This window comes from Penicillium subrubescens, assembly GCF_028828155.1.
Source record: "Penicillium subrubescens strain IBT 31985 chromosome Unknown utg000001l_segment0_segment0, whole genome shotgun sequence".
Lineage (NCBI taxonomy): Eukaryota > Fungi > Ascomycota > Eurotiomycetes > Eurotiales > Aspergillaceae > Penicillium > Penicillium subrubescens.
Window position 1 is genome coordinate 4,141,871 of NW_026643151.1, and position 13,179 is coordinate 4,155,049.

A 13,179-nucleotide genomic window follows, 5' to 3' on the forward strand; every position below is an offset into this window, starting at 1 on the left:
GACCAGCCCGACGAAACTCATTTCTTTTGATGGCCCTCGCTTTCTCTCTCCCCCGCTGTCCTCCATGCCGAGCTTAGGAGGTCTCTTGAAGAAGCGGCGAACGAAGGATTCTCAAACCCTCGCGTCCGAGCTGCCTGCACCCTCCGAGAACCACTCTCAGACTGTCCCCGATTCCCACGATTCCCACGATTCCTCCGAAGGCGCCTCCATGCAACCCGCCGGGAGCTCGCAAGTTTCTCCGCAGCAGTCCAACAATGCCGCCAGCATTAACAACCTCATACATAATCCGGCCAATGCCTCACAGGGTCACAGCTCCGCCCATAGTCCCAATGGCAGTCAAGCGCAGGGCCAACAGGCCCAGCAACAGCCTCAGCAGCAGCAGCAGCCGAGACAAGAACGCACGACCAAGGGCAAGTACTCGCAAGAGGACTTCTTGCTGCAGCGCACCCTCGGCACTGGTAGCTTCGGTCGGGTTCATCTCGTCCAATCGAAACACAATCATCGCTTCTATGCTATGAAAGTGCTCAAAAAGGCCCAGGTGGTCAAGATGAAACAGATCGAGCACACCAATGACGAGCGCCGAATGCTGAACCGCGTCCGGCATCCGTTCCTAGTGACTCTTTGGGGAACTTGGCAGGACTCGCGAAACCTCTACATGGTGATGGATTTCGTCGAAGGTGGTGAGCTATTCAGTCTACTGCGGAAATCACAAGTAAGTGACTTGTTACCCTTGATTGCACACACACACCCCCGCTTCTTTACCATCGCGGCCCCTTCTCGTCCCTCCCACTCCCCGCACGCGACCATATCTGTACATTCATATCGCTAACGACACCCCTCGCTCCTTTCCTTATCTACAGCGATTCCCCAATCCAGTTGCCAAATTCTATGCTGCAGAAGTCACGCTGGCCTTGGAGTATCTGCACTCCCATCAAATTATCTATCGTGACTTGAAGCCCGAGAATCTCTTGCTAGATCGTCATGGTCACTTGAAGATTACCGACTTTGGCTTCGCGAAAGATGTGCCCGATATTACCTGGACGCTGTGCGGTACCCCCGACTATCTAGCTCCTGAGGTTGTTTCTTCCAAGGGCTATAACAAATCCGTTGACTGGTACGTTTGCGCTCGGCTCTGCCAGTAAAACCAATTACTCGTGTTGAATTAACTCTCCTGGTCAAAGGTGGTCATTGGGAATTCTCATCTTTGAAATGCTGTGCGGATTCACTCCATTCTGGGACAGCGGGTCCCCAGTGAAGATCTATGAGAACATTCTGCGCGGCAAGGTCAAGTATCCGCCATACCTGCACGATGACGCCGTCGATCTGCTGTCACAGTTGATTACTGCCGACCTCACCAAGCGTCTGGGTAACCTGCACGGGGGTCCCGAAGATGTCAAGAACCATGCGTGGTTTGCCGAGGTCACTTGGGACCGGCTGGCCCGTAAGGATATTGATGCCCCCTACATCCCACCGATCCGGGGTGGCCAAGGTGATGCAAGCCAATACGATAAATATCCCGAAGAGACAGAGCACTACGGCATTGAGGGTGAAGATGCGTATGTATACCCGCCCGATCTATTTATGAACCTACTAACCTTCTCTCAGTTACGGCCATCTGTTCCCCGACTTCTGAAAGTGCTTGTATGATTTATGACGAGATGAAAGGCTCGCGCAGGGGCGCGGAATTTGGGAATTCGCGGAAGTGATCTTATATCTACTGGAAAACCTTTAACCGATCTCATTTATAGCAATTGGACTCGAAGTTTTTGTTGTTCACTTTTGGATCGTGGATCGCTTGGGCCTGGGAGGTTATATTCTTTATAGTGATGCTGGATATGGCTTTTTTGACTTTTTTTTTCTCATTCTTGATTTTGTCTCGATATACAAGGGGGATTTGTCCTGTGTTCCTCTATATCTCGAACCAGAACCCAAGATCTTTTGCCCATAATGTACACAGGCTCTTCGGCCGTTTCTATTCGTACACGGATCCCCTTTGTGGGATTCATCGATCGTTTCCGTCCTTTGCAGTCGCAGACATTATACCCCGATAATTTGGAAATCGTGAAGTTGGTGACATGTATTTGATCTGCCTCGTCTCTTACATAAGGCCGGAGACATCACCACCCATCTTCTTGCGCTCCTCGTTCATGCGGTGCATGTAAGTGCGGCTGACGGTGTTCCACATGTTGATGTACTTGTCCATGCAGCTGGACATGCAGGCAGTCTCCTTGGAGGAGAGGGAAGAGCCGGGGGCGGGGACACAGGCATCGAAGCAGTTCTCGTTGATTTTCTAGAATGACATGAATGTTAGCTATGTGCGTAGAGAGAAGAGACAAGCTGAAAGCGAAAACGGTGACGTACTCCGATGAGAGCGCGGGCATTGTTCATGGCCTGCTCCTGCTGAACCTGCTGCAGGAGGGCAGTCTTGATGTCCTCGTTGGACTTGGGAGAGGAGCTGGAGCCAAGGAAAGACATGGTGGATTGTGAAGAATTGGAGATGTAGTGGAAAGTGAAATGTTGGATGGTTTTCGGAGTCACGGAAATCTGAGAAGAGGCCGAGTCGAGAGCTTTGAGTGGCTGGTGCGGGAAGAATAGAAACTGCGCCACTTGGGCCAATTGTGGACACCTTACAATTGAGCATCACAAGAGAGACACCAGTCGCAAAGTACAACTTTACACTTTATACTCTTCTTCTTCCTCCAATTTCCCCTACCAGCCCTCCTCCCTTTTCTCCTCCTTCGTTGCTTAATCTCGGCTGCCACTCTCTTTCTTACTCGTCGCTTTCGCTGTTGATCTCACTTCTTCTGCTATTTACTTTACTTCCCTCCTCATTTCGTGGTGGTGTTCTCGGGGTCCTGGCGACACCGTTCACCTTAACTCCCTTGACGCCCCTCTTCTTCCTACCCCAGTTCGTTCTTTGGAACTGCCCACCCATTGGGCCCTAATTCAAAATCATGCGTTTCCCGACCTTTTCTTCTCTGCTGTGTCTGGCCGGCTTGGTCTCCGTCCCTGTCAATGGCTATGCAGGCGACGACCCCAATATTAAAAGCATCCCGGTAGGTTGCTGTTTGTTCCTGCGCATGCGCTGCCGAGGTACTAATCTTTTTGGCTCTATTTCAGCTCCGAACCCATAGTCTTGCGCCGGTATGAGATCCTTTGAGCTATTCGAGCTTGGATATGTTGTGTTATGCAAGCTCCGAGTGAAACTGTGGGGGGAATTCGACCTTGTTGACATGTGGATAGCCATACCTTGATTCGGACTTCCAAAGCCGCTGGTTCGACTTCGGAGGAGATACCGTGATTCGCGCTGATAAGTAAGGGTCTTCTTTATATCTTGGAACAATATATACTCCTCTGTGATACTGATTGTTTTCTTCTGGCTAGGTATATTCGCCTGACCGCAGACCGCCCGTCGCAGCAAGGATGGGTCTTCTCTCGCGTGCCTCTAACCGCGACCAATTGGGAGGTGAGACCACCCAACAACCCTCTCCCGTAAACAAAGCTCATTCCCACCTCCAGATCGAACTTGAATTCGAGATCCATGGCAACGGCAACCTCCACGGCGATGGCTTCGCCCTGTGGCTCACCAAGCAGCGCGCCACCCAAGGCCCCGTCTTCGGCTCAACCGACCGCTTCGAGGGTCTCGGCATCTTCGTCGATACATACAAGAACAATCGTCCCGGCGTGTCCTTCCCCTACGTCATGGCCATGATGGGCGATGGCTCAACCACCTACGACCAAGCCCACGACGGCAAGGCCAACGAACTGGCTGGCTGCTCGGCTCGTGGTCTCCGCAATGCCCCTGTCCCTACCAAGCTCCGCCTCACTTATTTCCAGGACAAGTCTCTCACGCTGGACTTGCAGTATAAGACCGAGGATACATGGACTAACTGCTTCACCCTCAACGCGGAGGATACCAACATTGCTATACCCTCTGTCGCGTACCTGGGTCTCTCCGCCGAGACCGGCGAGTTGAGCGATAACCATGACATTGTCTCTCTGAAGGCGGAGAACTTGTACGCCCTGAACCGCAATGCCGGTACCAAGGACTTTGATGGATCTAAGAGCCGTGGTCGTGGTGGTGCCAGTCGCTCCGCGCAGAAGGAGTCTGGTAGCTGGTCATGGTTCCTCTTCAAAATCGTGCTCTTCTTTGGCGCTTGCGCCGGTGGATACTTCGGTTGGACAATTTACCGGACGAAGGCTCGGGCCTCGCGGTTCTAAAGTGTCTTTGTGTTGTTGTTGTTGGTGGTCAATGAATGAGTGCATATCAGAAGAAGAAATCGACAAAAAGAAAAGGGCTAAAATCTAGGTCCTTGTTACTTATCCTCTCTCTCTCTCTCCCTACCCTATCCGTCTCTTGTTTTTTTTTTCTCGGCTGTCGAACGATTGGGTCTTGCATAGCCTTTGACGTTTCTCTTTGTGGTTACTTTGCGTGCTGTTGAGGTATCTTTTTTCTCTGTTCTATTTTGAAATGAATCCAGTCATGATTACTTCGTTATTTGAATGGTTGAGTTGGGTTGTACAGTGAGGTTCCATAAGTTTGAAACCCCGACAAATTGTCAAAATCGGCTTTGCAGTCAGGATTAGAACGATCAACTACGAAAGGATATCTGTGCTATCAAGTTTTTAAATAAGAGTGATTGAAGCATGCCTGGTTGGTCTGTTTCTCTGGTTTCTAAGCTCAGACTTTGGAACAGCCACTGTATTCTTTTTTGAAAAGGACTTGTCTTGAATTAGATTCTCGGTTGCTTTCATATCAAATGCAGTAAGCCCCTTGGATTCGAGGTACCTAAGATGCTGTAGTCGTGATACCGCTTGTCCTTGGAAGCCATTCCACGATCTTATCCATCATAGCATTATCCATGAGACTAGATGGTTCTTTCCAGTCGAAGCCTTTTGGCCGTGGTCAAAGCCGACCTATATTGGCCATAACTGCATCCCATCCTTATAGTGAGTCGTATCAATAAGATATGGAGTAGATTCGCTATGCTTTAAGAAGGGTATCATTTATCTAGGTAATGCAAACGCTGGTCAAACGTAAAAATCTCAGCAAGTCTCATCAAAAAACCTGCCCTCCAGGCATAGCCCGGCCTCAAGCTCGATCTCTCTCCTCAGTCCACATCCGATCCACGATCTGAAACACCTCGGTAACGCTGCGCATCACCTCATCCTCAATCCCCAACGCACTATACCGATGCTGGATCTTATCCGGATGCCAACGCACACGCTCGATCTTCAACGTCCCCAATAAATCTCCATTCGGCGCATGTCGCAGAAACTCCTGTACCGAGTCTGGATTCACATCCCGCCTCTTCCCACTCTCAACAGGCCAGAAGAGCAAATTCCGAAGCCGAGGCGGACTCTCACCCTCCTTCTCCTTCTCACCATCCTCTTTCGACTCCGTACCTCCAGCAGCACCCTTCTTCTCAACAACCCTCCCAATCTCCTCCCACCTCGAAACATACTCCTTCCAAACCCCCTCCCAATTCTTCTTCCTCCTCTTCCTCTCAACCCCCCTCCTCAAACTCTCCTCCACCTCCCTCTCAAACCTCCACCTCTCCCTCTCCTTCTCACTAGATTCATTCTCCCTCTTTCTAGCCCTTCTCCGATCCTCACGAAGCCGCTCCTGCTCCTCAATCATCCCCTCCCGCGTACGCTCCCACATCCGAGACCGCACGTACGCCGCGTACTCCTCGTCGGACATTTGTTCGAGTTCCCCGTCCGGACCCTTGGGTACTTCCGGTACGGCGTAGTTGTGGATTGGTTGGCCGTAGACGGTTTCCCAGTATGCGGCGCCTTCGTCGTCGCCTAGGGCGTCGAAGAGGGATTCGCGGAAGGCGGCGCTGGGGGAGAGGGGGGATGGTTGGGTAGGGTCGGCGGGTGGTTCTTGCGGGTGGTGTTTGTGTCGGCGCTTGGAGGGGCGGGTGTGAGAGTGGAAGTGGGATTCATCTTTGGATCTGCTAGTGCGGGGAGAGTGACTCCGGCGCTTGCGGTGGGTTTCTGAGGAGGAGGATGGGGGCTGGTGGTGGTGGTCTCTGTGGTGGTCGTGGTGTTTAGTGCTTCGGGATGAGCTGCTTTTGAAGCGGAAGCGGCCTTTGCTTCGGTTGGGGTGGGTGTAGTCGTCTGATGGCTGGGCCCTTGAGGTTTCACCCGTAAATGGAGGGGATTCCATGCTTGCGGGTGTGTGATGATTAGGTGTTACGCCATCGCGTGGCACAGGTGAGAGTGAGAGAGTGGTGAAGATGAAAAGAGAAGAAAGTTGGTATGAGGCATCAGGCTTATCGGTCTTATCAAGCTTATCTTATCGGACGAGTGCGTAGGGCTAGACAGGTACTTATCCAGGGTTGGCACTCAACTTATGCTTAACTCTATCCCAGTTAACAAACGGGTTGGATCGAGGGGCAAGAGGCATCGAAGGCCTGATTGACTACTCTTACGACTGAGGATGTCGGGTTGATGTATATTGTCAGTAACCAGAGCCTACAAAGAAGAGTTTCATAAAATGTTCACGTTCCACCTGGATTCAAGTAAGATGCGCCTCGAATAGATACAATTCCCAGCCCAAACACCGTCACCATCCCAGATGATGTAAACTCCTGCGATAAATCACAAACTGACACGATGACCAGAGTATCAAGGTCGATACTGCTGCATGTTCTTCTTAATCTCATCAACAATCTCAATAGCCTCCAACGCATTCCGCGCCTCAAAGTCATAGCGCTTCTGTTCCGTGGCATCGTTGCCACGCAAAACCACAACCCGGAAACTCTTGGGATGTCGCTGGCTAACCTTGGAGCCGACCACTTCACTGAAGTTGATCGAGCGGGTCTTGGCATTGGAGACTGTCTTTCCAGTGTCGCCTGGCATGATGTGCATGTAGTCGTTGTCAAAGGTAAGGATGCGATGGTTCGAGGTGGTGAATGACATGGATTGCTTGCGGAAGACATGGTATCGTCGGTAGTATCCGCCGATGAGGTCTTGTTTCTGCGAGGATGAAGGTAGATTACTCTTCTTTCCTTTCTTGACCGCTGCGGGCTTGTTGCTGTCCACCATCAAGGGCGCATTCGGTGAAGAGCTGCCTGGTGAGCCGCCCATGGCAAGAGGACCGACGCCAAATCGGCGACGAACAAGGTCGAGTTCGGTAATGTTCCCTAGCGCCTCGACAGTGCGGTCCAGCGGTGCGATGGTGTTCGATCCCATCACCTTGAGAAGATAATTCCCCTTGTCCAGGCCCCAGCGTTTGCACACAGAGTCCAAAATCTCCGCGATATAACTGTCAGAGGATGTGTTCAGGGTCATGACATGAGCCGAAGCCTCCAGGTTGATGTAGCGGATTTTAAGAGTCTTAGAGACACCGAGTCGAGGAGTGGCATGAGAAACGGGAACTGCAGGCCGGTCTGCCGGGGTCAATGTGTTATCATTGAGAGCGGACGAGAATGGCTGGCCCAAGATAGGATTCACGCGGCCCACAATCGACTTCGCCGACGGAGCAGGCTGAGCGGGAATAGCTGCTGGAACAGCAAGATTCGTCTGCTGTTCGGGTTCCTCAGGCTCGATATACTGGCTATACTGCGGGTATGATCGTTCATTTTCTTCATACTCAGCCTTGGAAGCCTCTACCAAAGCAAACTCATCGTACGGTTTGCCTCGTGAGCGTCCTCGTGCCTTTGCTGCTTGGTTGTTGTTCGAAGTAAAGTCCGTCATGGGAAGGTTCCGCGAAAGCGCCGGGAAGTCATACTCAACCTCTCCATCGTCAACCATGCGAAGAGCCCATCGATTCACAGTCAACTTTTTTCGGTCGATCTTTGGTTCACGTGAATCTTCAGAGTATTTCCAGAGAGCAAGACCAATCGTCTCCGCAACTGTGATCGGAGCAGGATGTGAGAAAAGCTTGGACTCTCGAATGACTGGTAGGTCGATTGGCTCCTCAGGATCCGATGAAAAGGGAAGGTAAATCTTCAGATACAATGGATCATCCAGACCTCGTCCAGAAAGAACCATGAACTTCTCAACCGGATTACTCGGTGCACGTTTGCGGGACTTGAGCTGTTTCGTCAACAAGCTGACTGGCTGGACTATGCTGATCGGTCGCGGAGGTGGAAGCTCTTGCAATTCTGGGCCTGGCGTTTTATATTTCCGTGGTGAGGCATTGCCACTTGGTCCAGTTCCACTAGGCAACTTGTGCATTAGGGCCATTGGTGAGGATGAATCCAGAGGGCCCGTCATGCCCACCCCGATCAACAATAGCGAGCCCGAACCGGCTGTGGCGTCGAATTCCGAGGACAGAGCAGAGCCAGCAGATTCGGCACCCGAGTCCTCATCTTGCTCATGCAAGTCTTCGAGCATGATACTATCAGCTCCTCGACTGCCTGTTCTCTCACGTCGCCTTCGAGGACGCTCAACCACTTGATCTGTAGTGGAGAATTGAACCTGTCCTGGCTTAAATCCATGCGTCTCGATTTCGTTGTCGGTAGACAAATCACTGCTTGTTGTCGTATCTCGCCGCGGCCTTTGCTCCTTATTCGGCATTGTCGTGCCCAGCGACCCTGTTCGATAATGGCCTGCCACATTCTGAGTGGAAGGTGATGTTATCATAACCTCCGGTCGTTCACGCTGTTCACTCGAGCGGATAGGCGAAGAGTCAGCTCGGTCCCGGCGAACCGGCATCCTGGTAAACTTGATCTGTTCGGCACCACTGTATCTGGTCAGAAAGTTAAGCCACAGACCGTATGGACTAGAATGGACCGGCCCACCTTTGCATGTTATCCCCGTCTTCGTCGCTATCATCACTCAAATCACTACTATCGTCGTCGTCCTCTTCAGGGTGGCGCTGATTTTCCTGATGGCGATCCCGTCTGCCCTTCTTCTTCCCGGTTCGCGCATGATGTCGTCGCCCTGTAATCTCCATCTGACTTTTGCCAGTCACCATGCCCCCCTCGTCATCCTCGCCGTCTTCCAGGCCGAGGCCTTGTAGTTCATTCCTCGCCGCATTCGCATCTCGTACGGCTAGGCGGTAGTATTCTGAGGAGACGGCTGCTGTGGTTGGAATCGGAGGAGAGTGGGTGCGTTTCACGTGGGATGTTGTTGCAGTGGACCAGCCCGCGGCGCGGAATCCAGGAGTATTGAGGACAGAATTGTTAACATTGATCAAACGATCTCCGATGCCGTCTTTAATCGTAGAGAGGTAGTTCGAGCGTAATTGCCAGATGGTGAAGCTAGGGCCTCGGTTAGTCTGCAGTGATCGCGGGGACTAAGAAAGGGGAGGGGTATCATGTCCGCCGTCACGTACTCTTCATTGTGGAGAAGAGACATATTCGCTGTCTCATATGTAGCTCAGCTTTCTCTGAGCACCAACAGGCCACGCCGCGCGGTGGGTGGAGATCGCGTGGTGGTGGTTGTTCCCGGTCAACGAGGGTGAGATCTGTCAGCTGTGACAGCGCATCCACACGTAGCTGTAGGGCGTAAAGGACTAGTCTGGGTCTTGGAAGGAGTGAACTAGTGAGTGTGGCTTAAGCAGGACCAGCCTGAATGCAAAGGAAAGTGAAGTGCAAGTCAAGGAGTCAACAGAGCGGCGCAGGGCCAAGCGTGGAGGGTCGAGGGTTGATCAGTGGCGGTCCTCTCCGCAGATCACTTCCCCGCCCGCACGGGCTGTCTACTTGCCCGAATCATGGCACTGGTCCATTTACCCTGATCAATTCAAAAATTCAGAGTATAGTTCATGGTTGCAATGGAAAAATTTGCATGGTATCTTCTGGCAAGTTTTATAGAAGAGTAACCTTGGAATTCCTTGCCACGGTTTGGAAGATAGTCCTAGGTATCTGTGCACCGTGCCGCGAGATATATACATCTTGTTAGGGACTTCCCATTAAGAGCCAGCTTCATTGAAGCTTGGCATGACGATTGACCCAGTAGAAAAGGAAAAAATGGTGCTGCAAGGTTCAATAACAGTGAATCTTATTTTTCTCTCCAGACTTCATCACTAGGTGCAGATCCAGTGTAAGTACTCCTTCCAGTATTTAGGGCTTTTGTACGGACTAAATCGAATTGAAGACTTCCAGAAACTCTGTGAATCACAGACAACTAAAGATCAATCTATTGATCTTGTCTAGTCTCAATTCATAAATTCATTGCATTTTGCGCCAAATTGATTCCCAACAAAAACATCGCAGGCTGCACGTCTTGGATGAAGAATAGCGAAAGCCAACCAGGCCCTTTGAAGTTTAGACACAGGGACTCAATTTCTCCATCTTATGATACTTCAAGTAGGTAGAAGATGACCTAAATTATCTAATTTGATGTTTAAAATGATTCTGAGCTATAATACAGATTTGCAAAGGACTGGACTGCCCCAGGAATGACACTGGATGCGATTAGATGCCACGCACTGCGCGACGAAATTGTCCCCCCTATACCCTCTCTCTTCTCCTCATTTAGCACTTGGCGTTGCCAGGGATGTTCTTGCACTTGGTGCTGGCCTTGCCACCGGTGACGCTGACACCGTTCCAGGTCCAGCCAGAGCAAGCGCCAGAGGCACACAGGATGTAGACATCGGTGGCACTGCTGCTAACGGTTCCCTTGACGTTGCTCAGGGTCAGGCCGGTGATGGGGACGCCGTTGGTGGGAGTACCAGTGGGGCTGCCGTTCTTGTAGTCCTGCTCAATGACAATACCGTACTTGGAGATTCCGGAGAGGGTGATGTCCTTGTAGGTGACGCCCTTGACCGAGCCAGTCGCGCCGTAGACAGTCTTGACACGGACACCTACAATATTCAAGATTAGCGCGCATGGTCATTACGTTCTGGATACTTGTTGAACGTACCGTTCTGGGAGTTCTTGATGGTGCAGTTCTCGATGTTGACCTTCTCAACGGCATTGTCAGAGCGTCCACCGACGGAGCCGATGGAGATACCGTGGCCACCAGTGCACTGGGCTCCGGTGAAGGAGATGTCCTAGGTAGTTTCAGTATAAGTCTCCTTAAAAGCCACAAGCTAAGGTGTGCATACAGTGCCAGAGTTGACAGCCAAGCAATCATCCTGGTTGTGAACCACGGGGTTGGTGATGTAGACACCGGTGCTGGAACCGATGTCGAAAGCATCGGTGTTGTGGCCACCCTTGCTATCACCGTCGGCGTTGTCAACAGTGATTCCATCCACAGTAAGGCCATTTGCATTGTTGATGCTGAAGACCTGGACGGGGGAGTTCTTGATGTGAATGCTCTGGATCTTGGAGTTGATCATCTTGTGGGCAGCGAAGAACTTTGGCTTGGTCTTGCCGCCGTTGGTTCCCTTGCCATCCCACCAGCGCGCACCATCTCCATTGAGGATGGCACCAGAAGCACCCTTGACGGTAATGTCAGTTCCGGAGACGGAGACCAGGGGACCGTCCCATTCCTTGTAGCCGAAGGTGGTCTCTCCCTCGAAGATGACCTAAAAAACTGGTTAGTGGAAATTTTTATTTAGACGGTAGGACGAGCTTCTCACAGTGGTTCCCTGCTTCAATCCGGTCAGATCGAGAGTAGTACCAGCGGGAACAGCGACGGAAGACAAGACGATGGTCGAGCAAGAAGTCTTGGACTTGATCGCGGAGGCGGCACCGCTGGCGCCGGAGAAGGTGCAAGTGGAAGCTCGCTCCTCGAGAGAGGATGTGGCAATCACATCGAGTTCAGGGACAGTGTTGGGAACTGCCTGGACGGCAGCAGCACCGAGCAGGCCGACGAGGGCAAGTTTGAACATGATGAAATGATTGAATTAAAAGAGCGTGATAAAAGAATGTGAGTTGTTTGATAGATTTTCAGATAGAGAAGAGACGAGCGTGTCGCTTTATACTCCTGTGTACTTTTATAAGACGAACTATAGATTGGGACTAGATCAGGGACCTTCAATATGCAGGGAAATTGCACGAGTTTGGTGGATTAAACTGGGCAGGCATCAACCAGTTCAATCAATCTATTGCTCGGTTTCTTGAGCCCGAAAAGAGGACCTTGTTTCACCACTACTCCGGGCATAAGCCCTGCAGAGGAAAATAGCTTGTATCAAATAAGGGTGGAAGTGGAGCAGATATGCTTATTGGTGGAAATTCTACTATACTGGTTCCTAGCTGCACGATCACATCTGCGCCATCAAGAACTGTACTAGTATCCGCGGACACCCGTGAAACGTGTTCTACGGTTGCTTAACTAGGTGGCTGTTTCGAACAAAGACATCTAGGGGTCCTAAAGTGGGGAATTTGTACGGAGTACTGTTTAGTGACCATGAAGAAATGGAGTTCACCAACCAGGGAATATTTAGCCTGAAAACTAGGGGCAAAGCGCCGTTTTTGGTATGGCCCCGGCGCGGAGTGGATGCTGAAATGGTGTTTCCGCCGGCGCATCTTCGGGCAATCATTATTTGAATCATTTTGGAGCTTCATCTATGATGGGGAATCATCGCCCGCTGACCAATCATGGGCAACTTTACTCAATCCATTCATCTCGGCATTGAAGACTCTCGTCAATCGATGCCGAATATTCGGCAGGCATAAAGATATTCCCAGGTCGGTCCGACACTGGGAAGATCATTGATCTGATGACCAAAATAAGCTTGGATAGACCGCCATCATAGTTGCCGCAGTTGCTGACTGGGTCCTGTCCCTGTTGAAGTGAATAAATCACCCCAATCTCGAACACCTTCTCCTGAATCAAGTCGATGTCGTGTAACTAGTCCTTCTAGGACACTAAAGCACCGAGAATACACAATGTCACTAGTTTCAGGGCTACTGTGCTATCTGGTATTTACCATTATCCCACCACTACTACTGTCACAACGTCACTATTGCTGTGGGGCGTCGGACGAATTCCTAAACATTACTCCATACGGTGATTGTAATATAATCTACAGCATCTAAGGGGTGTATCTTGTGTATTAAGAATAGGACCCTTGGACTAGCAGTAGCCTAGGAATCTTCGGCTGTTAAAAAAGAGAACCACTTGGTTCTCTGAAGCCCTTGCCAGAGGTCTTCCGAGAACTCATTCTTGACCATTTTAAGCCAGAGTAGCACAAGATTTGGTCTCAGAGTGGCCTTCACAATGCAAAAAATCCCTCAAGAAATGGATGTATGGGTTGAAATCCAGAAGGCTAAGATTTAGAATCACTAACTTTAGAAATAACACAACGTGGGCTGGACACCCAAAAACATGCATTCA

General features: G+C 50.9%; 6 protein-coding genes across 6 annotated transcripts; 2 read left to right on the forward strand and 4 right to left on the reverse strand.

The window, feature by feature from the left end:
* Positions 1–64: 64 nt before the first annotated feature.
* Positions 65–1,633, forward strand: pkaC (cAMP-dependent protein kinase catalytic subunit pkaC; the record flags this gene model as incomplete). The annotated part of the gene is made up of 4 exons (XM_057147370.1): positions 65–712; positions 861–1,114; positions 1,182–1,556; positions 1,606–1,633. 4 exons carry the CDS (start codon positions 65–67, stop codon positions 1,631–1,633), a joined length of 1,305 nt encoding a protein of 434 aa, XP_057015256.1.
* Positions 1,634–2,098: 465 nt separating this feature from the next.
* tim13 (protein translocase subunit TIM13) lies at positions 2,099–2,475 on the reverse strand (the record flags this gene model as incomplete). The annotated part of the gene is made up of 2 exons (XM_057147371.1): positions 2,099–2,290; positions 2,362–2,475. 2 exons carry the CDS (start codon positions 2,473–2,475, stop codon positions 2,099–2,101), a joined length of 306 nt encoding a protein of 101 aa, XP_057015257.1.
* A 184-nt stretch (positions 2,476–2,659) lies between these two features.
* Positions 2,660–4,589, forward strand: N7473_001432 (legume-like lectin family protein). Its single transcript, XM_057147372.1, has 5 exons — positions 2,660–3,056; positions 3,121–3,144; positions 3,244–3,314; positions 3,385–3,466; positions 3,520–4,589. The coding sequence occupies exons 1-5, from the start codon at positions 2,955–2,957 to the stop codon at positions 4,219–4,221; spliced, it is 981 nt and encodes a 326-aa protein (XP_057015258.1). The 5' UTR covers positions 2,660–2,954; the 3' UTR covers positions 4,222–4,589.
* Positions 4,590–5,092: 503 nt separating this feature from the next.
* Positions 5,093–6,172, reverse strand: N7473_001433 (uncharacterized protein; the record flags this gene model as incomplete). Its single annotated transcript, XM_057147373.1, has 1 exon — positions 5,093–6,172. One exon carries the CDS (start codon positions 6,170–6,172, stop codon positions 5,093–5,095), a length of 1,080 nt encoding a protein of 359 aa, XP_057015259.1.
* Positions 6,173–6,633: 461 nt separating this feature from the next.
* N7473_001434 (Sin1 family protein) lies at positions 6,634–9,312 on the reverse strand (the record flags this gene model as incomplete). Its single annotated transcript, XM_057147374.1, has 3 exons — positions 6,634–8,695; positions 8,754–9,215; positions 9,290–9,312. The coding sequence occupies 3 exons, from the start codon at positions 9,310–9,312 to the stop codon at positions 6,634–6,636; spliced, it is 2,547 nt and encodes an 848-aa protein (XP_057015260.1).
* A 1,118-nt stretch (positions 9,313–10,430) lies between these two features.
* On the reverse strand, positions 10,431–11,731 carry N7473_001435 (glycoside hydrolase family 28 protein; the record flags this gene model as incomplete). The annotated part of the gene is made up of 4 exons (XM_057147375.1): positions 10,431–10,759; positions 10,819–10,948; positions 11,003–11,425; positions 11,480–11,731. The coding sequence occupies 4 exons, from the start codon at positions 11,729–11,731 to the stop codon at positions 10,431–10,433; spliced, it is 1,134 nt and encodes a 377-aa protein (XP_057015261.1).
* Between the last annotated feature and the right edge of the window lie 1,448 nt (positions 11,732–13,179).